The sequence below is a fragment of the Balaenoptera ricei genome, chromosome 5 (assembly GCF_028023285.1).
Source record: "Balaenoptera ricei isolate mBalRic1 chromosome 5, mBalRic1.hap2, whole genome shotgun sequence".
Classification (NCBI taxonomy): Eukaryota; Metazoa; Chordata; class Mammalia; order Artiodactyla; family Balaenopteridae; genus Balaenoptera; species Balaenoptera ricei.
This window is the reverse complement of record NC_082643.1, coordinates 99,988,028-100,011,128: the sequence shown is the minus strand read 5'-3', so window position 1 is coordinate 100,011,128 and position 23,101 is coordinate 99,988,028. Positions and strand designations below refer to the sequence as shown.

General features: G+C 37.7%; 1 protein-coding gene across 3 annotated transcripts in view; it reads left to right on the top strand.

The window, feature by feature from the left end:
• Nucleotides 1–16,485, top strand: part of CC2D2A (coiled-coil and C2 domain containing 2A) — a 134,320-nt gene extending 117,835 nt beyond the window's left edge. For all 3 annotated transcript variants that reach the window (XM_059923315.1, XM_059923314.1, XM_059923316.1), the window contains 7 exons: nt 3,178–3,267; nt 4,930–5,043; nt 7,802–7,936; nt 12,539–12,661; nt 13,917–13,975; nt 14,797–14,974; nt 16,231–16,485. In XM_059923315.1, the coding sequence (XP_059779298.1) occupies nt 3,178–3,267; nt 4,930–5,043; nt 7,802–7,936; nt 12,539–12,661; nt 13,917–13,975; nt 14,797–14,974; nt 16,231–16,419 (888 nt within the window). In that variant the 3' untranslated portion in view covers nt 16,420–16,485. The remainder of the gene's footprint in view (nt 1–3,177; nt 3,268–4,929; nt 5,044–7,801; nt 7,937–12,538; nt 12,662–13,916; nt 13,976–14,796; nt 14,975–16,230) is intronic.
• Nucleotides 16,486–23,101: the final 6,616 nt, after the last annotated feature.

The following is a 23,101-nucleotide window of genomic DNA, read 5'->3' as shown; positions in this document are numbered from 1 at the left end:
AACAAAAGGACAATAGACTATTAGAACTGATACATAGCGTGTTAAAAGTACTACATGGAACTTGTAGAAATAAAGAATAGTTAAAATTAGAAACTGAACAAACAGTTTAAACCTAACATCAAATATAGTTGAATACAGAGTTAAATTAAATACAGTTAAATACAGAGATAATTCATGAATATACAGGCAAAGAAACTACTTGGAGTATAGCACAGAAACCGAAAAAAATGGAAGACATAAAGGAATGGTTAAGAGACAATGGAGGATAGAGGGAGGAGGACCAAATTGTGTTTAAAAGGAGAAAAGCAATATTCAAAGAGAGAGCTGAGAATTTTCAAGATTTGATGAAAGACAACAATGATTCAGGAAGCCCAATGAATCCCACACAAGATAAAATGAAATTAAAATCCAGGTGTATAATTGGGAACAAAAAAAACAAAGATGATCTTTAAAACAGCTAGAGAGAAAGTGCAGATTGTCTAAAAAGGAACAGTAGGGCTTCCCTGGTGGTGCAGTGGTTGAGAATCTGCCTGCCAATGCAGGGGACATGGGTTCAAGCCCTGGTCTGGGAGGATCCCACATGCCGCGGAGCAACTAGGCCCGTGAGCCACAACTACTGAGTCTGCGCGTCTGGAGCCTGTGCTCCGCAACAAGAGGGGCTGCGATAGTGAGAGGCCCACGCACCACGATGAAGAGTGGCCCCCGCTTGCCGCAACTAGAGAAAGCCCTCACACAGAAACGAAGACCCAACACAGCCAAAAATAAATAAATAAATAAATAAATAATTAAAAAAAAATTTTTTTTAAATAAAAAGGAACAGTAATTAAAGTAACAGGTTTTTTAGCTGCACAAATGAAAGCCAGAAATGGAATGACATCTTCAAAAGGCTAAAAGAAAACAGTCATCAAACTAGTAATTTATATCCAGTGAAACTATCTTTCACACAAACATTGGGAGAATTTACAACCGAAAGATTCTCACTTAAGGAATTTCTAAAAAATATAAAGAGAAGGAAGGTTCTCAGAAAATCCTAGATGCAACACATAATGATAGGTAAAGAAAATGGGAAATTAGTGAATAAATCAACAAGCATTGTCTTCACAGTAATAATAAAAGCAATGTGGTTGAAAAATCAAGATAAAACAAAAATCCTGAAAAAAAATGTATACATGTCAGGACAGGATCTATGAGAGTATTTTAATGCCCTTGTATTTTCCAAGATGAAGGCAAAGATATTTATTAACTTTAGAGTTTAAGTTAAATATTCATATTGAAATTTCTATATTAACAACTTAAAAGAATCTTAAAAAGTGCGTAAAACTTCCGAACTAGCAGAAGATAAAATAACAAAATGGGGTAAAGAGAGTGTGGAGGGGAAGAAACATAGAAAAATTGTAGAAAAATAAAAAATAAAAAGCACAGAATAAGGTAGTAGAAATAGTCTAAATATTTACCAATAATCACAATCAAAGTGAAGGGACTAAACTTTCCAGTTAAAAGCCAAAGACTGTAAAACTAGATTTTTAAAACAGTTTGTAGTGGAACTTGGCAAGCTGATTCTAATATTTATACAGCAGTGCAAAGGGCAAAAAAATAGCAAAGACGATCCTGAAGAGAAAGAAGAACTCAGTGGGAAGATGTGCCATGTCATATCCAGATACTTATGAGACTGTAGTAATTAAGGTAAAATGGTATTGAACACAAATAACAAAGAGAAAAATGGAAGAGAATTTAAAAATCCAGAATGGGTCTACTCAAATATTAACCCACTCAAACCTGATGTATGACAAAGCTGGCATTGGAAATTAGTAAAAATTGACTATTACATAAATTGTATTGGGATCATTGATTTTACATATGGAAAAAAAAATAGATTCTTGCTTCACACCATTCAACAGATAGATTGAGGACTTAAATATAAGAGGCATTTTTATCTTTATGACCTGAGGTAGGAAGTTCCTTAAGCAAGCCAGAAAAAAGCACTACAGTAAGTCCGCTACATACGAACCTTCAAGTTGCAAACTTTCAGAGATGTGAACGTGCATCTGGTTCCAGCAAGGAACCAGAACCTGTGTCATCAGCGTCAGGCGTGAGTGAAATTGCAGCTTGCCTTCTGTCTCCTATTGCTGAGGATCCTTCAGCTCTACGATCTCCCACCTCCTCTCCCTCCTCCAGTCAGTAACTCTTCTTGCCTGTTCACTCGGTGCCAGCCCCTGTATGCCAACTGTTGGGCTGTACTACTGTACTTTTCAAAGTACTGTACTATAAGATTTAAAATGTTTAATTTTTGTGTTTGTTTTTTATGTATTATGTGTGAAAAGTATTATAAACCTATTACAGTACAGTACTATACAGCCAATTGTGTTAGTTGGGTCCCTAGGCTAACTTTGTCAGACTTACGAAGAAATTGGACTTACGAGCTTGCTCTCGGAATGTGTTCGTATGTAGGGGACTTACTGTAACTGTAACCAGAAAGAATAAATTTGACCATATTAAAACTGAGAACTTGAGTTAACAAAAAACAGCACAAAGGAAAGGAAAAGACAAGCCACAATCAGTAGAGGACATTTACAACATATGTAATAGACAAAGGAATAGTAACTAGAATATATTTTTTAAAAACTACAAATCAATTTAAAAATGTACAAAATATTTGAATACAAGTTCACAGAAGTGGAAACATGAAAGGCCAATAAGCGTATAAAAAGATGTTCAACCTCCTGAGCAATTACAGAAATAATGAGTTACAACCACAATGATGCACCCATCTTGGTTTCTAAATACTACTGCCCTCTAAACGGAACCAGGACTTCTTAGAAAAATGGCTGCTTTCAGGACTAGGCTAGGGAAAATACAAGATGATCTTGGAGAGTCTTGTTATACCAGAAAGTAAGGGGGTGGGGTGGGTGGGGGAAGAAGATGAGAACATTTCAAAGAGACCCAAGAGCCATTTTCTTCATCCGTAAAAGATGGATAATAACAATCTTCCTCAGGATGTTTGGAGAGGATTAAATGAGATAATATTAACACAAAACTTAGTAAGCACTTGTGAGCATTCGTTTCATTTTGTTCACATAAATGTTTGTGATATATGAAACTTTCTTCCAAGAAATGAGATAGATGATCCAGCTTTCTATTTTATTAGAAAAATGATTACAGCTAATTTTGTTTAAACAGGAACTGGTGGCTCGATATGTGTCTTTGATTCCTTTCTTGCCTGACACTGTTTCATTTGCTGGTATCTGTGACCTGTGGAGCACATCTGATGTAAGTAGTTCTCCCTCACAGACTTACTAGTTTGAGCTGATTTCACGGAACATTAGTAAATGGCTTGCATAATTTTAAATTGCAACACTCAGTAGTCATTATAAGAATCTACACGGCCATCTGTTTAGCAGGATGAGCTAAATTCTGAGGTACTTTTTTCTTCCTGGTTCAATTTGCCCAAAGTTCAGAAATTAAACAAAAATATTAATTATTTGCACACACACACACTCGCACCCACACACACAAAACCACTTCAGATGTCTTAATGCTAATTTATCCTCCCAATGTTACCTTAACAACATCCCAATTTTATTCATAAAATAATCAAAATCACATTCTATATTACATTTGGAAATTGCATATTCCTTAATGCGTGGGCTTTGGAAATTGCATATTCCTTAATTTATGGGCTTCTAAAGGCATGTCATTATTCAGTATGTATTTCTTGGTCACCTATCACATGTCAGACACTGTACTTAGTTCTGGCTATGAGCAAAATAAAATGGCCTCTGACCTCATGGAACTTACAATAAACGTATGCTACATAAACTTCCAAATGAGTCTTCAGTAGTATGAAACAAACATGTATTATCACTGGTATTCACTCTGCTTCTGGATCTCATGTTGTACTGTGTTTGCATAAAATTGAACTGTGGTTATACAACTCCCTTTGAAGAATAGCTCTAAAAGGAAGAAGCTGAAGTACACTTTAAATTTCTTGCTCTCCAATATATTTTGGCAACATAATGTTGACAATTTTAGAGATAAAATTTCCACAACCTCAAGATATCTATAAGAAGATATACGAAGAATAGAATATAGTTCATGTGCTCTAGAGCCAGAATGGCTTTTCCACTTCCTAGGTATTGCCTCGTCTCTCTGTGCCTCCACTTCCTCATCTGTAAAATGGGAAGATGAGAGTATCGCCCTCATAGGTTTCTTCCAGGATCAAATGAATTGATGCATGCAATGTGCTTAAAACAGTGTGGTGGCCAGGGTGGGAGGACAGGATGTGAACAGGCAGAGCACAGAGGACTTCTAGGGCAGTGAAAATACACTGCATGATACTGTAATGACAGACTTGTCAAAATCCACAGAACGTACAACACCAGGAGTGAAACCTACGTATAAGCTATGGACTTTGGGTGATCATGGTGCGTCAGGGTAGGTCTGCCAGTTGTAACCCACATGCCGCCTGGCGGGGGAGGTTGATGGTGGAGGAGCCTGTACCTGTGGGGGGGGGCAAAAAAGTGCGGGGAATCTCTGTGCCTTCCTGCCAGCTTTGCTGTGAACCTAAAACTGCTCTAGAAAATAACGTCTTCACAAAGAAAAAGTGTTTCGTACACAGGGAGCTACCATATGTAAGTTCAAAATAAAACGTGGAACTTTGAAATTTGTCTCCCCCACCTCACCCCATAATTGATTCTAGAAATCATGTCATCGATGTCAGAGAAAATACCATGTCCGACTAAAAGTGTTGCGGTTTTTTTTAATTTTAATGAATTAACAACACAGTACCAACATTTGGAAAAATCTTTTTTAAATAGATCTTATCCTTGAAGGTACTAATTTTAACAATGACTTTTTAAAATCCTATACAGCCAATCTAGACTAAAGCGGTCAGTCAATGCAACATAATTTTTTGTTTTTAATTTTGGTCAGCAATTTCTTGATCTCCTGGCAGGAGACGAAGAAGAGCATGCAGTATTACTGTGTAATTACTTTCTCTCCCTGGGTAAGAAGGCCTGGCTGATGATGGGCAATGCTATTCCTGAGGTAAGACCACGTAGGTTGGCTCTAGCAAAGTGTCCTTGGCTAACATGGATGGCTGTGTTATGTTCCAAATCATGGACAGGACTTATTTTCATAACAATTCTTTGAGTTGCAAGGGAAGTAGCCCAGAGATTCCACAATAGGAAGAGAGAACCAGCGATAAAACGTGAAGTGGCTTTCAGGGTACTCGGGCCCTGCACAATGCTTCAGGGTGTTTTTGGCAAATCGGAGCCCTTTACCACCCACAGCCCCCACCTAGCTCTGTCCTTTTAGCAAAAGCCCCCTCCCGCCCACGCTACTAAGAATTCTGATTCCCTTAGTGATCTAGTGTTATTCATGCCAAGGATCGAAGGGGATCTGAAGAAGTGCAGCAAGGACAGAGAATCTTTCACGCCTGCTTCATCCACAGGCATCTGCTACTAACCTGGCAGGCAAAGGGCAACAAGGCAAATAACCACAGGAACAAAGAAAAGAATGCTCACAGCTATAGTTTGGTATCACCATTGTTATTTTTATTAGACTGGAGATAGTGACTACTAAAATTTGTTTCCCCAGCCCACTGCAAATATCCCTAAATTTGGGGCACGTTTTGGGGGTAATTTTGGGTACAAATTTAGAAAAGTCATATGGATTGAAGCAGCTTATCCAAAGAGTGCTTCAAAAAGAGGGGCTCTAGGAATCCTTAGGAATTAGACAGCACAGGTTGCTACTAGACAGGTAGTATCATATCTGAATCCTAATTCATGCTCCATCATTATCTTCCAGATAGCCTGGTACAAGGAACAGAATACTGGGCTAGGAAGTCACAAGGCCTGCCTGGGTTCAAGGCTATGCCCACTCCTCATGAGCTGTGTGACTTTAAGCAAGTCACTTCACAGCTCTGAGCCTTATAATGAAAGTGGGAGAGTAAGTTTTGCCCTGCCTTCCCCAGAAGCCTATAGTGAGCATCAAATGAAATCATACATGAGAAATAAATGAATGAATAAATGTTCATTGTAAAAAGAGAATCTAATAATACGTAAGTATTCTGAATTAAAAGTTAAAGTCCCTCTTCAGGCTCTAACTCCCAATCCCACCCCCTCCTTGGGTGTACTCACTGTCAAGAGTTTAGTAAGTATCCTCTCAAATTATCTTCTATTCATTTACATAATTATAAATGTATATCAAATATTAATTACTGTATTAGAAATAGAAGTAGTATTCAGATATAATCAGCCTTCTAAATACTTAAAAAGCAATCTTAACTGACTCTAAAAAGAAAATGCAGTGACTACTTATTTCCATCAATAATCATTCTTCAGCCAATCATAAGATATCTTGCCATTTGCAATAACATGGATGGACCTAGAGGGTATTATGCTAAGTGAAGTAAGTCAGAGAAAGGCAAATACTGTACGTGGAACCTAAAAAACAAAACAAATGAACAAACATAATGAAATAGAAACAGTCATAGAGGGCTTCCCTAGTGGCACAGTGGTTAAGAATCCACCTGCCAATGCAGGGGACACGGGTTCAAGCCCTGGTCTGGGAAGATCCCACAAGCCACGGAGCAACTAAGCCCGTGCGCCACAACTACTGAGCCTGTGCTCTAGAGCCCGCGACCCACAACTACTGAAGCCCGCGCGCCTAGAGCCCGTGCTCCACAACAAGAGAAGCCACTGCAGTGAGAAGCCCCCGCTCGCTGCAACTAGAGAAAACCTGTGCATAGCAATGAAGATCCAATGCAGCCAAAAATAAATTAATTAAAGAAAAAAAAAAGAAACAGTCATAGATACAGCAAAAAACACAGGTGGTTGCCAGAGGGGAGGAGGGGGGAAATGGGGGGAGGAGGGGGGAGGAGAGAAATAGGTGAGGAAGATTAAGTACAAACTTTTAGTTACAAAATAAATGTTACAGGTATGAAATATACAGTGTGGGGAATATAGTCAGTAATTATGAAATATCCTTGTATGGTGACAGACGATAACCTAGACTTTTCATGATGATCATTTTGAAATGTATAGGTATTATCAAATAAGTTTGTTGTGTACCAGAAACTAACATAGTGTTGTAGGTCAATTATACTTCAAAAACAAACAAATTCATACAAAAGAGATCAGATTTGTGGCTGTCAGAGGCAGGGGATAGGGGGAGGGGGAATTAGATAAGGTAGTCAAAAGGTACAAACCTCCAGTTATAAGATATATAAGTTCTAGGGATGCAATATACAACATAATAAAGATAATTAACACTGCTGTATGTTATAAATGAAAGTCATTAAGAGAGTAATCCTAAGAATTCTCATCACAAGAAAAAAAATTTTTTTTCCTATTTCTTTTAATGTATCTGTATGAGATGATGGGTGTCCACTAAACCTACTGTGGTCATCATTTCATGATGTATGGAAGTCAAATCATTATGCTGTACACCTTAAACTTATACAGTGCTGTACATCAATTATATTTCAGTAAAACTGAAAAAAAAAACCCACGACATACCCCATTTAACTTAAAAAAAAAAAAAGATATGTTTGTTGAGTAACATGACCACTATTCCTATTTGGTCACTATATCACACTAGTTGCAGATGCAAGAATTTTGCAAAAATAAACTTTGGATTTTATTAATTCAGCATAATCTAGAACTGCAAAATAATTTTCACCATTAGCCATGGGGTTTAGAAATTAGTGGTCCAACTAAAATAATGAACTGTCTATACAAACTACTCTTGACCCTAATAGCATAATTAATCGGAAACTGGTTTAATGGCTGTTTTCCTTCAGGGTCCAACTGCCTATGTGCTAACTCGGGAGCAAAGTCACTATTTAATATGGAATCCCTGCAGTGGACATTTTTATGGACAATTTGATACATTCTGCCCCTTAAAGAGTGTGGGCTGTTTAATAGGTCCCGATAATGTAAGTATTACCATTTCCTCTTAAATGTGGTTGACTATTGCTTTTTTTAATTGACCTACTGATTTTAATAATATTTTGTGTCAAAAAAATTTACATATATAATACCAATTAAAGAAATGCAGTGTCAAGCACAGTGGCAGAACTGTTCTAAATAAAAACTTTTGGTTGAATTAGTCACCTGATCTTCGAGAAGCAGACTGAGGTTAAAGAAAGAATGTAGGATTTAGATTCAGACGACCTGAGTTTGTATCCTGGCTTGTCCTGTTTTCCCTTCCAAAGTAAGAGTTTACAATGCCGAACTCATAGTGTTTTGAGAACTAAATGAGCCAAATTTATCACCTGAAAAGATTGTCTTTCTTTTCTTTCTTTTCTTTTTCTAAGAGATTCCCAGGTACCATCAGGTGATTCTGCTTGCACCCAGTGTGGGGGGCCATTTAACTATGAAGGGTACTATATAAGGCACTGGTTAAAAACATGAGTTATGGGATCACACTGCCTGAGTTTAAATTCCAACATCATCATTTATTAGTTATGTAAGCTTAGGAAAGTTTCTTAATCTTACACAGCATCAGTTTCTTCATTGGTAAAATGAAGGTATTTGTTAGTAACTACTTTACAGAGTAGTTGTGAGAAGTAAATGAGAAAATCAGTGCAAAGCAGCAAACATACAGTAGCAACCCTGTGTTGGCCACTGTGACGGTTTTTATAATCATTATCTACCTGAGTGTTCTCTGAACTTTATCTGTCAGAAAAATCATTTGAGTATATATATATCCCCAATATATGTATTTTTATTTATAAATTATATATATATATTTACTTATGTATCAATATATTATTTATATTACACACAGAAGAAACTCTTAAAATAAAAAGAAATAATTAGAAGATATAATATTTCTTCTCATATGTCTGTGATGTGCACCCTACCTTGAAGACCACTGGTCTACGGGTTGCTACTATAATTAGAGATAACATATGCCAAGCACTCAGCAAAGTACCTGTCTTTCATAGGTATTCAGCAAATGGTAACTAATATTAATTACAAGTGTGAAATTGTAATTAATACTGTACAATTTGCATGTTATTATTTTTAATTAAAAGCATTATCATAATCATAAGTGATCTGCTAAGCTCCATCCTTTAATACATGTAAAGAACCATCTTAAGGTCATATTAGTAATCAGGCAGAGTCAACAGGCATTGAAAAAGCCTACAGAGAACTCCATTCTTTGTCAAAATTATTAGTTCTCAAAACAATTACTGTATGGTTGACTAATTCACACAAAGCCCAAGTTTTGTGAGGAAGAAAGACCCCCTTTCCTCCTCTTCTAACAAGACAGGCAGCAGTGGTTCATGATGCCGTCCATCCCACATGGCAGCTGCTCTGAACCTGCTCTAAGCCTTGGCCACCCTCAGGAGAGGACCTCAGGCTCGCTTTGCAGGCCTGGCACTCTGAAACTTCAACTGCTCTACCTCTACCCTGCTCTACCACACCACCTCTTTGGACTGTCAGACTTTTTCCTCCTTCACTCCTTTGCCAAGAAGTAAGTCTCCCCTTTCCACCCATGTTTGTGTTTCCACTCCTGTTTCAACACTTGGCTCCACTAACTGTCCCAACTTGCCTCTATATGTTTTCTCTCTCCTTCTCTATCAATAGGCTCAGAAGTCCAGCAATTCTAAAATATGCTTCTCCCAACCCGGCTACAGCCTAAACTATCATTGCCCCTCCTTCCTTTCCTTCCAAAATTCTTTAAGTACTAATTATTTGCCCTGCTTCCACTTCCTCAGTACACTCAGACTTTAACCGCCTATAATCTAGTCCTCTTCCCTGACCATTCTACAGAAATAACCTCTGAGAAGTACCATTGTCTTGCTAATGGATAAATAAACCCAATGGTTTACTCCCATTCCTCACTCTCCTGTCCTTTTCTATGGCACGTGACACAACTAATCACCTCTTCAGGGAAAAAACACTTTCTCATCCTCAGTTTACTGATAAAGGACTGTTGGTTTTCATTTCTCTGCAATAGTTCCCTAGGTTTCTTCCACTGGCTTTTCTTTCCACACCTTAAAAGTAGATTTTCCTGAAAATTCTATATTTAGATTTCTTGCAGAACCACAGATTATTTTAGCTCTATCTAGTTTATCCTGGCAAAAAAAGTCATCATTCTGTCACTAGCCCCAGAATCTTTGGGTCCTGAATTTTCAACTGTTTGCTAGACACCCAGATGCTTTATCAAAATCGCAAACTCAGGCCATCCGTAACTCGTATCATTTCTCCTTTATCTCTAAAAACAGCTCCGCCTCCTGGCCTTCCTACTTCTGTGCATGTCAGTTACCCAGATTCAAACCCCAGGATTGTCCTTGATTTTCCCCCTCCCTTAGTTCCTCCTACTTCAATCCTTTTGATACCAAATCATATAGATTCTACCTCTTCTGTTTCCAGGTCATATCATTACTCTTTCATCCTGCATTATTATAAGTAGCCAACTAAATAATTTGTCTCCAATTCAGTCCATTATTTGGTACACTGATATCTGATTGTTTCTGAATGTTCAGCTTTCATCATTCAATGGCTCAAAAAGTATTGAGGGTACCTCACTGTATACAGATTTAAAAATAAATGTCTCACCTTGGATTTGAAAGCCCTATGTAATCTGACTTCTTTTTTTCCAGTGCTATTTCCCACTACTTTCTGCACATTCCCTACCCTACAGCCAAATTGTAGTTCTTAAAGACCTTGCCTTCTTTAAACTACTTGCCCCTACCCCCTTCTGTCTAATCTCAAAAGAGCAAGGAATATTCCTGTTAAAATAGAAGGAAATTATGTCACTCATCTACATAAAATATTCCAGTGGCTTCTTGGCTCACTCAAGAGTCAAAGCCTCAATCTTTAAAATGGCCCACAAGGCCTTCTATGATCTGACAGCTGCCCTGCCCCCATCATCTTCTGCTGATCTCTTTCTTGCTCTAATTTGCTCACTCCTCTGAAGTCACTTTGTCTTCTCTGCTGTCCCTCAGACACATCAAACACACTTTGCATTTGCTATTTCCTCTGCATAGATGACCCTTCCCCTGACCAGATATCTTCATTAATTTCTCCCTCACTCCTTCATGCTCTTTCCAGTAAATACGTCTCTGCCTACCCTGAAATTTCACCTCTTCCTGCATAGTTTTCTCCATAGCCCTTGTAAGGTTAGCTTTTGCCACAACAAAATACCAAAAACCCATCCCCAAAAGAAATGGCTTCAGACAATTATTCTCATGGATCTGTGAGTCAGCTGGGATGGTTCTGCTGACCTAGGCTGGGAGAGCCCTGCTTCATGCATTTTTATTCTGGGACTCAGGGCAATGACAATTGGCAGAGGCACAAGAGGGCAAGCAGGAACACACAGAGCTTCTTAAGCTTGGACACAGAAGTCACACAATGACACTGCTATCCCATTCTACTGACCAAAAGTCAAGAGGCAAGGAAATACATTTCTGCCCTTTTAGTGGGAGTAACTGCCAAGTATCAGGGCAAAGGCTGTGGGTATAGGAAGGGGTGAAGAACTGGGGCCAGTGATGCAATCTACCACATCATGTATCATCTGATATCCCATGTATTTGTTTGTTTGCACTGTCTTCTCATTAGCTACTGCATGCTGGTAGAAACTATGTTTCATTCACAACTTTATCCACAGTGATTAGAACTGAGACTAAATATAAGGTACTTGATTATGTTGAATGGACAAATTCACCACCCATGCACACAGTTACTCAATATGCCTACCATATGCCAACCAGGAGCTGTGCTGGATGCTAATGATACAATGGTGAATAAAGCACATGGCAAATGTCCTCAAGGCAACATCTAACAGTCTAGTGAGATAAACAATTATAAATAATGATAAATACTAACAATAGTAATAAAATAGCTAACAATTACTGAGTACTTCCTATGTACCAGGCATTGTTCTAAGAGGTATAAATGCATCAACTCATTTAATGTTATCATCATCCTTATGAGGTTAAGTACTATCATCCCACTTTTATAGAGGAGGAAACTGAGGCATACGGTAATTAAATAAACTGTCCAAAGTCACACAGCTAGTAAATGTTGGAGCCAGAATTCAAATGCAAGTGGTCTGGTTCCAGAATTAATATGCTGCAGTGCCTCGACAAGACAGGTGCTATCTCAGAGGTTACAGAGCACTGTGGAAGCAAAGAGATGGACACCTACCACAGTTAGGAGGCTGGGAAGAGCAAGGTTAGGAAAGGCTAGCCCGAGAAGAGAGTAGCCTTGTCTGTCTTCTTCCAAAAGACTCTAAGTGTCTCATCACCAGGAACTACCTTATTTCATCAACCTGCAATTAATCGTAAGGTGCACCTCAACTGCAGGTCTAAAAAATGTTAAAAAAAAAAAAAATGGCCGGTGACAACTATATGATGCCACTGATCGTAAAGTGCTTACCAGTTTTAAAAATCAAAATGACAAAAAGTGTGCAAGCTACATGTTCCCTTTCTGTCTCTCTCTGCTGTCTCTATATAACATACATACACACACGTATACACATACATCTGCTACCATATATGCTAATGTAGTCTTGTCTTTTTTAGATTTGGTTTAATATTCAACAATATGATTCCCCATTAAGGATAAATTTTGATGTCACCAAGCCCAAGCTATGGAAATCTTTCTTTTCAAGAAGCCTTCCATATCCTGGCCTTTCCAGTGTTCAGGTATAATTTTTTTATTAACAATTCAATGTAGATATAGGAAGTGAGGAATGTGATATTGTTATATTGGGTAGCCAGATATATTTTGACCCTTAATTCCACTCCCAGATATTTAGTCTAGAATAATATTTTATTTTCCAAGTTAGTTAAGCCCAATAAGAAAGACCATCACATCATGAACCAGTACACAAATATGTGAAAGAATAAGTTTTGATACAGAGTCCCGTGACCCAAAAGAATACCACAAAATATATTTCATTTAATTTTTTCAATGCTGGTCTCAATTCACTAAAATTTCATCACTGCTATTGAAACATGAAATCAAACTGCAGGGCATGATCCAGGAGGGGCTCATAACATTAATTTAGAGGGTCCTGGACAGTAGTAGATTATAAATAGTAAGCATGAGAATTGTTTACTAAAACTTTAAATGTGATAGTTGTAGATATATAGATAGATACTGTGTGTGTAATATAAAAGGTATTTTTTACTGTGGATCAAATCTTTCCAAAAGAAGTTTTAAGAAAAATCACCCTAGAGAAATTCTCCCATGTATACAAGGTAACATAACAATTTTCATAGGAGCACTGTTTGCAAAAGCCTAAGAACTGGAACAGAAGAGATAAATTATGCTATATAGTAGAATATTTTATAGTAGTTACACAAATGAATTAATATTCATGAATCTTAGTAAGCACACTGAAAATACATATCTGCTATTCTAAATATAATGTTAAGGGAGAAAAAATTGCATGTTTACAGTATAAAATTATTACATAAAGCTCAGAAAACATGCAGTACAATATATTGTTTAGGGATACATACATCTGTAGTTAAATCATAAACACATTTCACTAATTTGCCTATCTCCACTGACTATAATGTAAACACCATGAGAGCAGGGATTTTATTCACGGCTCTATCCCCTTCACTTGTATAAGTGCCTGGCACACAGTAGGTATTCAGTATATGTTGAATGAAAGAGTGCTAAAAAACAAATTCAGATCATGGTTACTTCTGTAACAGAAAAGGGTGATAAAACTGAGAAAGAACCACAAAGCATTATAATTTATTTGTGATGCTTTACTTAAAGTAGGTCTTGGGTACATTTGCATCTGTTACATTATCCTCGATGTCTAACTGAATGTCTGAGAGTTCATAATTTAAAAAAAACCAAAAAATTTAGAAAAGGATGTATAGCTATTGAAATTAAGTGTAACTGATTTCTAAAATTCCTGAACTATTTTTTCTTTTATAGCCAGAAGAGCTAATTTACCAGCGCACCGACAAAGTGGCTGCAGCTGAACTACAAGACAGGTCACTTGATATCCATAAATGCATAAGCAGTCTGTCACTAGGAGTGTTAATATCCAACTAAACAATTCTCAGCCTGGATCAATGTGAAATAATTTGGGCAATTAAACTTTAATTCATGTTTATAGATGCAAAGTACAAATATGATCTCTAAATCCCAAGGCTCAAAAGAAGGCTTTAGCATCAGCATGGTGTGAGACATACAGCAGTGAAATCCAGCAATGATTAAGTAGTTCTCCAAAAACTTTACCTCAGATTAGAGTTCAACGTCATGTAATTTATGGGTCTTGTTCAGACAATATAACCCTCAGCTTAAATATGCCTATTTTGTCCAATTAGTGCTTAAGTGAACTTCAGCTATTTTAAAAACCTAACACATGTAGAAAGCTAGTAAGAGCCTATTTGAGCCCCAATAATCCTTATAATGCTGTAAAATAGAACTTATTTCCCCAGTTTCACATGTGTGGAAACTGAGGCTCAGAGAGGTCCACATACTTGTCAAGTGTTAAAGTGGGCTTCTGAGCCCAGCCAGACCTTTCTAGTTTCAAAGCCTGTGTGCCCTTTCTACCGTCTCAAGCTGTGTGAAGAGCAGCATGTCAAACTGCACAAGATTAAATGTGACCCTTTTTAAGGTATTATTACTAAAAAATACCAATTTACTCTCAACTGCAAATTTCAAATACAGCCTTATTTTGGATCCTAAGAACAACAAATTCCCAAAAAAAATCTTGTTTCTTCTAATAGTTTCAGAATACTATTTTTTATTTTTGTTTACAAGGGAAAAGTCAAGTCACCAAAAAATGGAGCTTATTTTTTATAAACAGGATTGAAAAAATACTAAAAGAAAAAATCATGGACTGGAGGCCTCGCCATCTGACGCGGTGGAATAGGTACTGTACCACTACTCTGCGTCACTTCTTGCCTCTGTTAGAAAGAAATCATGGAGAAGATGTGGAAGACGACCACAGAGCCGAACTGCTGAAACAGCTAGGAGACTACAGGGTAAGTAGTTCATTTCAAATTGGAAATTGCTCAGTACTATGGGTTTTTGGAATCAAAATGCCTAAATAACTCCCCGAAGTACACAGATGAAGCAGCACAGACTAAAAAATGTGATTAGAAGTTCAAATCTCAAGAATGAACCTACCATTAAAGAGCAAAATGCCTCTATAAAACCAAAACACCACCTTTTTTTGTAGGAGGATCCTATGAAAAATAATATCTTTTATAAAATTGCAAGAGTATTAAATAAAATGAAAATATCTGGTTAAATCATGTTAGACTCAACTGAGCATAAAGATGAAACCAACCATTCTTGGTCAGATTTTTTTTTAAAGGATATTATTTTATACTAATTGCTTTTCATTGCTAAGAAATTCTCATTAATAGGCTTTCTCTACTGCCCGTCAGTAGTGCTGTGTGTTCACATCATTTATCTGGATCCTAAAACCTAGAAAGTAGTCTCAAACTAAAACAGTAAGCCTCATTGGCTAAACAGTATGAAATCAAGTTGTACATTTAATTCTACTCACTGACTAAAAATTACCTTTACCTTATAAGGCTCATTTTTCAGCTGGGATGTTTTCAAGTAACAGAAAACTTACTTCAAACAAGTTTGAACATTAACAACTTCTGGGCTTATTTAGGTAAAAGTTAGGGGTGAGTAGCTATCAGGGCTATACCACATGTCTGCAAGTCTTCCCACTCTGCCCTCCTCCATGTGATGGCATCACCCACAGGATGGCTTTCTTGTGGTACCAAATGGCTGGAATAGTTCCTGGCAGGACTCACATCTGCACACATATTGCTCTGAGCAGAAGACAGCATCTGCGTGCCACTATCCCTTGCAAGTTTCCTAGATTATACATTCTTTCCTGTAGATCAACACTGAGGCCAAGGGGATAGAAGGTATTAACTTAACCTAGGTCCCTGGAATTGTACGGGTTTCTATGCAAACTCGGGGCTATCAGGAAGAAGGAAGGAAACAGTGGAGAGTGCCTGGGTGACTAACAGGTGTCTTAAACACCAAGTCAGTATGTTAGCAACTAAAACAAAAAAAGACATTTAGCCTCTCTCCATTTTCTGTATTGCTAATATATAGCTGGATAGAAAAACAAAACTAAATAAATGACTTTAACATCCAAAAGGAAGACTTCCTATTAAGAATATTAAGAACTGCACTTACTTACTTAGGGAAAAAATATAGTGAAAACTTCACATTCACTAATGACTAAAAATTTTGTTTTGCTTTCCTTCAGTTCTCTGGATTTCCCCTTCACATGCCATACTCTGAAGTGAAGCCTTTAATTGAAGCTGTATATAGCACTGGAGTACATAATATTGATGCACCTAATGTTGAATTTGCTTTAGCTGTATATATCCACCCATATCCCAAAAACGTTTTGTCTGTTTGGATCTATGTTGCCTCCCTTATACGCAACAGATAGTTTTTTCATTGTATGTTTTATATCATGTAAAAATGATAATTGAGAGTATTTTTTAAGTGCTCTTGATCAAAGGGAAGAAAATACTTACAAATAATGAAATAAAATTATCATTTTCAAAATATGCAAAATAAGTGTTTTTATTTAGTAGACTGCCATGTCTCTGCCACTTTGACCCTAAATTCAACTGTGACAACTCAAGAGTTCCCACTTACCCTATGAGCTTTATTCCTCTATGCTTTTGTACCTGCTCACCTTCTATTTAGAATGTTCTTCTTCTTTGCCAGTAAGACATCCCATGCTCTTAGATTGGAAGAGTACTGTTAAAATGGCCATACTACCCAAAGCAAACTACAGATTTAATGTGATCCCTATCAAATTACCCATGACATTTTTCATAGAACTAGAACAAATAATCCTAAAATTTATATGGAACCACAAAAGATCCAGAATTGCCAAAGCAATCCTGAGGAAATTGAACAAAGCAGGAGGTGTAATCCTCCCAGACTTCAGAAAATACTACAAAGCTACAGTAATCAAAACAGCATGGTATTGGCACAAAAACAAGACACATAGATAGAATAGAGAGCCCAGGAATAAACCCATACACCTATGGTCAACTGATCTTTGACAAAGGAGACAAAAATATACAATGGAGAAAAGACAGTCTCTTCAGCAAGTGGATGCTGGGAAAGCTGGACAGCCACATGTAAATCAACAAATATAGAACCCTCCCTCACACCATACACAAAAATAAACTCAAAATGGCTTAGACTTAAACGTAAGTCGTGATACCACAAAACTCCTGGAAGAGAACAAGGGCAAAACATTCTCTGATATAAATCGCAGCAATTTTTTCTTAGATCAGTCGCCCAAGGCAAAAGAAATAAACAATAAACAAATGGGGCCTAATCAAACTTATAAGATTCTGCACAGCAAAGGAAACCATAAACAAAACAAAAAGACTACCTATGGACTGCAAGAAAACATCTACAAATGGCGCAACCAACAAGGGCTTAATTTCCAAAATATACAAACAGCTCATACAACTCAATATCAAAAAAACAACACAATCAAAAAATGCACAGAAGACCTAAATAGACATTTCTCCAAAGAAGACATGCAGATGGCCAACAGGCACATGAGATGCTCAATATCACTAATTATTAGAGAAACGCAAATCGAAACTACAATGAGATATCACCTCACATCGGTCAGAATGGCCATCATCAAAAAGTCTACAAATAAATGCTGGAGAGGGTGTGGAGAAAATGGAACCCTCCTGCACTGTTGGTGGGACTGCAAATTGGTGCAGCCACTATGAAAAACAGTCTGGAGGTTCCTTAAAAGACTAAAAATAGAGTTACCATATGATCCAGCAATCCCACTCAATCCCCTGGGCATATACCCAGAAGAGACTAAAACTCTTAACTCGAAAAGATACATGCACACCAATGTTCACAGCAGCACTATTTACAATAGCCAAGACATGGAAGCAACCTAAGTGTCCACCAACAGAGGAATGGATAAAGAAGATGTGGTGCGTATACATATACAATGGAATAATTACTCAGCCATAAAGGACAATGAAATATTGCCATTTGCAGCAACACAGATTGACCTAGAGATTATCATACTAAGTCAAAGACAAATATTATATATCACCTATATGTGGATTCTTAAAATTAATACAAATGAATTTATTTACAAAACAGAAACAGGCTCACAGACACAGAAACCAAACTTATGGTTACCAAAGGGGAAGGTGGGGGAGGGATAAATTAGGAGTATGGGATTAACAGATATACACTACTATATATAAAACTGATGAAGAACAAAGACCTACTGTATAGCACAAGAAACTATATTCAGTATCTTGTAATAACCTATAATGTACTGTATTGTAATGTACCTGAAACTAACATAATATTGTAAATCAACTATATTTCAATTAAAAAAAGAGAGAGGGGCTTCTCTGGTGGCGCAGTGGTTAAGAATATGCCTTCCAATGCAGGGGACGCAGGGTTCGATCCCTGGTCAGGGCACTAGATCCCACATGCATGCCGCAACTAAGAGTTTGCATGCCACAACTAGAGAGCCCACGAGCTGCAACTAAGGGGCCCACTGGCCGCAACTAAGGAGCCCACGTGCTGCAACTAAAGGAGCTGGTGAGCCAGGACTAAGGAGCCCACGAGCCACAACTAGGGAGTTTGCCTGCAGCAACTAAGACCTGGCGCAACCAAAAATAAAATTTAAAAAAAAAAAGAGAGATAGGTAATTAGGGAGTTAATTAGATCATAAGGATACAGTCCTCAAGATGGGATTTTGTGCCCTTTAAGAAAAGACAGGCGAGAGCTTACTTCCCCTCTATGCCATGTGTGGATACAATGAGAAGATGGCTGTCCACAAGCCAGAAAGAGTCTTCATTAGACAGTAGATCTGCCGAAACCTTGACTCTGGACTTACCAGCCTCTAGAACTGTGAGAAATAAATTTTTGTTAAGCCATCCAGCTTATGGTACTCTGTAACAACAGTCCAAACTGATGAAGCCAAAGTCAGATAATACTAAAAGGAATTAAAGGTATGTACTGACACGGAAAGGTGTACACAAAATAGAAATATGTAAAACAGGATTTCTCAGTAGCGGCACTATTGACATTCTGGGCCAAGTAATTATTTGTTGTGAAGGGCTTTGTAGGATGTTTAACAGCATCCTTGGCACCTACCCACTAGCTGCCAGTTGCATTCTTCCCCTCTGCCAAGTTGTGACAACCAAGAATGTTTCCAGTCATTGCCAAATGTCTTCTATGGGATAAACTGCCTCAAGCTGAGAACGACTGATGTAGCTGGAATACAGTCTCACTTAAAAGCAAAACAAAACAAAAAACATGAAGACAGAAGAACCAAGTTAAGGAAAATTTTTTATCTTTATTCCCTATGCCTTTCCCTATCAAATTATGATTATGTGTTTACAAGCCTCTGATATTTATACTATGAACCCTTCAAAGGAGAATTCAAGGTCTGACCCATAATAGTCATTACCAATATAGCAATATAGAGAAAGGATAGTTGAGTGGTTAAGAGCATGAGCTTTGGAGAAATACTAGTTCTGCCACTTACTAGCTGGGTAACCCATAGGCAAGTTACTTAACCTCTCTGTTACTTAACTTTCCCCATATATAAGATTGGGATGATCACATTACCAACTTCACCACATTGCTGTACTGATTTTAAAAGTCAGTATATTTAAAGTACTTAAAACACTATCCAGTACGTGGCACTTGATGTATGTCAGGTAACACAAGGCATTTTATTTGTTGCCTCTTATTCTAAAAACAGTTTCAATATTTCATAAAATCCATCACAAAACCCAATATAAATTTAAACCAAGTGTATATATTGTTTCATTAACCATTAACTATCCACAGAGGTGTGGCCAAGATGGTGGAATAGGAAGACACTGAACTCACCTCCTATCAAAGAACCACAATGAGATGGCTAAGAGGGTCGGAGACACAGTAGAGTCAAGACCCACACCCCTGGGTAGATGACGCACAAATGGAAAGATAATCTCAATTACAGAGGTTCTTCCCAAGGAGCAAGGGGTCCAAGCCCCACATTGGGCTCCCCAGCCCAGGGGTCCTGCACCTGGAAGACGAGCCCCTAGAATGTCTGGGTTTGAAGGCCAGTGGGGTGTGCATATGTGAGACACAAGTGGGCTCCACTCTTAAAAGGGTACACACAAAAACTCAATCACTCCAAGTCCCAATGAAGAAGCAGTAATTTGAAAGACATCTCGGTCAGACAAACTTGCTGATCCTGGAGAGACTCCCTGAGAGGTAGGAGGGAACTGGGACTCCCCACACAGACATAAACACTGGGGGTGCCATTTTGGGGAGCTCATTCTACCATTAGGACACTGGTTCTGGTAAGCACCATTCTGGAGTCCTCTCTCTAGTCCATTAGTGCAGGGGGCTTAACAGCACACCTGGTGTTGGACCACCACCAACACCAGGTACCCCCAGCCCCTGCAGCCAGCACCAGCCCCAGGACCCCATGGGACACGCAGCTTGCCATTGTGGGACTCAGCCCCAACAACCAGTGAGCCAGCAGCCACCGCACAAGGCAAGGCCCAGCAGCCAACTGGGCCAGGGGCCAGCCCCACCTACCACACACCCAAAGTAGTCAGCCCCACCACAACAGAAGGGCCCACACAGCCCACAAAGAGAACACCCCCTAGAATATATAGCGCTAGTGAGCAGAGGGGAGGGTGCTGCTGGGCCCCATTAGATGTCTCCGACAGACGGCCACTTCTCCAAGATCATAAAAGCTAAGTGACCTACTAGATACATAGAAATAAACAGAGAGTTAGGCAAAATGAAGAGACAGAGGAATATGTTCCAAATGAAGAAAAAAGACAAAACCCCAGAAGAAGAACAAACCAAAGTGGAAATAAGCAATCTAACCCATAAAGAATTCAAGATAATGATCATCAGATGCTCAATGAACTCAGGAGAAGAACAGACGAACACAGTGAGAAGTTTAACAGAGTTAGAAAATATAGAGAAAAAATAAACAGAGGTGAAGAATACAATAAAAATTAAAAATACACTAGAAGGGATCATCAGTAGATTAAATACAGAGGAACAGTCAGTGAACTGGAAGACAGAGTAGCGGAAATACCACAGCTGAAAAAAAAAATAATTTAAAAAAATGAGAAAGTTTAAGAACCTCTGAGACAATGTCAAGTGCACTAACATTCACATTATAGGGGTCCCAGAAGGAGAAGAGAAAGGGGCAGAGAACTTATTTGAAGAAATAATAGCTGAAAGCTTCCCTAACTTGGGAAAATAAACAGACATTCAGTTCCAGGAAACAGAGAGTCTCAAAGAATATGAACTCAAAGAGGTCCACACCAAGACACATTATAATTAAAACAGCAAAAAATTAAAGATAGAGAGAATATTAAAAGCAGCAAGAGATAAACAACTAGATACATACAAGGGACCTCCCATAAGACTAAGAGCTGACTTTTCAGCAGAAACCCTGTAGGCCAGAAGGGAGAGAACTGATGGGAAAAAAAAAAAACTTTAAACCAAGAATATTCTATCTGGCAAGACTATCATTCAGATTTGAAGGAGAGATAAAGAGCTTTACAGATAAGCAAAAACTAAAAGACTTCAGTACCACTAAAACAGCTTTACAAGAAATGTTAAAAGGACTTCCCTAAGTGGAAAAAATAAAAGGCCACAACTAGAAATATGAAAATTACAAAAGCAAAAGTCTCATCAATAAAAGCAAACATACCATAAGGTAGTATATCAACCACTTATAAAGCTAGTAGTAAAATTAAAAAACAAAAGTAGTAAAATTATCTATATCCACAATAAGTAGTCAAAAAATACACAACAAAAAGATGTAAAATATGATATCAAAACATTAAATGTGGAGAGGGAGGTAAAAATGCAGGGTTGCTAGAATGCATTCAAACTAAAAAAGATCAACATTAAATAATCACATATACCTATCTATGCATCTTCCTACCTACCTCATGGTAACCTAAAACCAAAAACCTATTATCAATACACACAATAAGAGAAAGGGATCCAAACATAACACTAAAGATAATCATCAAGTCACAAGGGAAGACGACAAAAGAAAAAAAGGAACAAAACAAACTACCAAAACAACCAGAAAACAATTAACAAAATGGCAAAAAGTACATTACCTATCAACAATTACTTTATATGTAAATGGACTCCAGTCAAAAGACTTAGAGTGGCTGAAGAGATTTTTAAAAATAAACAAACAAAAAAGTAACCATATATATGCTGCCTGTAAGAGACTTATTTCAGACCTAAATACACACACAGACTGAAAGTGAGTGGACGTAAAAAGGTACTCCATGTGAATGGAAATGAAAAGAAAGACAGGTTAGCAACACTTATATCAGACAAAATAGACTTTAAAACAAAGACTATAACAAGAAACAAAGAAGGATATTACACAATGATAAAAGGGGTCAATCCAACAAGACGACATAACAGCTATAAATATATATGCAGCCAACAAAGGAGCACCTAACAATGTGAAGCAAATATTAACAAACATAAAGGGAGAAACTGACAGTAACACAGTAATAGAAGGAACCTTTAACACCCCACTTACATCAATGAACAGATCATCCAGACAGAAAAGCAATAAGGAAACACTGGCCTTAAATGATACATTACACTAGATGGATTTTAAATATATAGAGAACATACTATCCCTATCCAAAAGCAGCATGACACACATTCTTTTCAAGTGCACATGGAACATTCTCCAGGACAGATCACATGCTAGGCCACAAAACAAGTTTCAGTAAATTTAAGAAGACTGAAATCATATCAAGCATCCTTTCCAACTACAATGCTGTAAGACTAAATATCAACTACCTAAAAAAAAAAAAAACAACCCACACACAAGCACATGGAGGCTAAACAATATGCTATTAAATATCCAATGGATCACTGAAGAAATCAAAAAAGAAATTTAAAAGATACCTGGAGACAAGTGAAAATGGAAACACAATGATCCAGTGTCTATGGAACTCAGCAAAAGCAGTTCTAAGAGGGAAGATTATAGCAATACAAGCCCACCTCAGGAAACAAGAAAAATCTCAAATAAAAATTTAACCTTATAT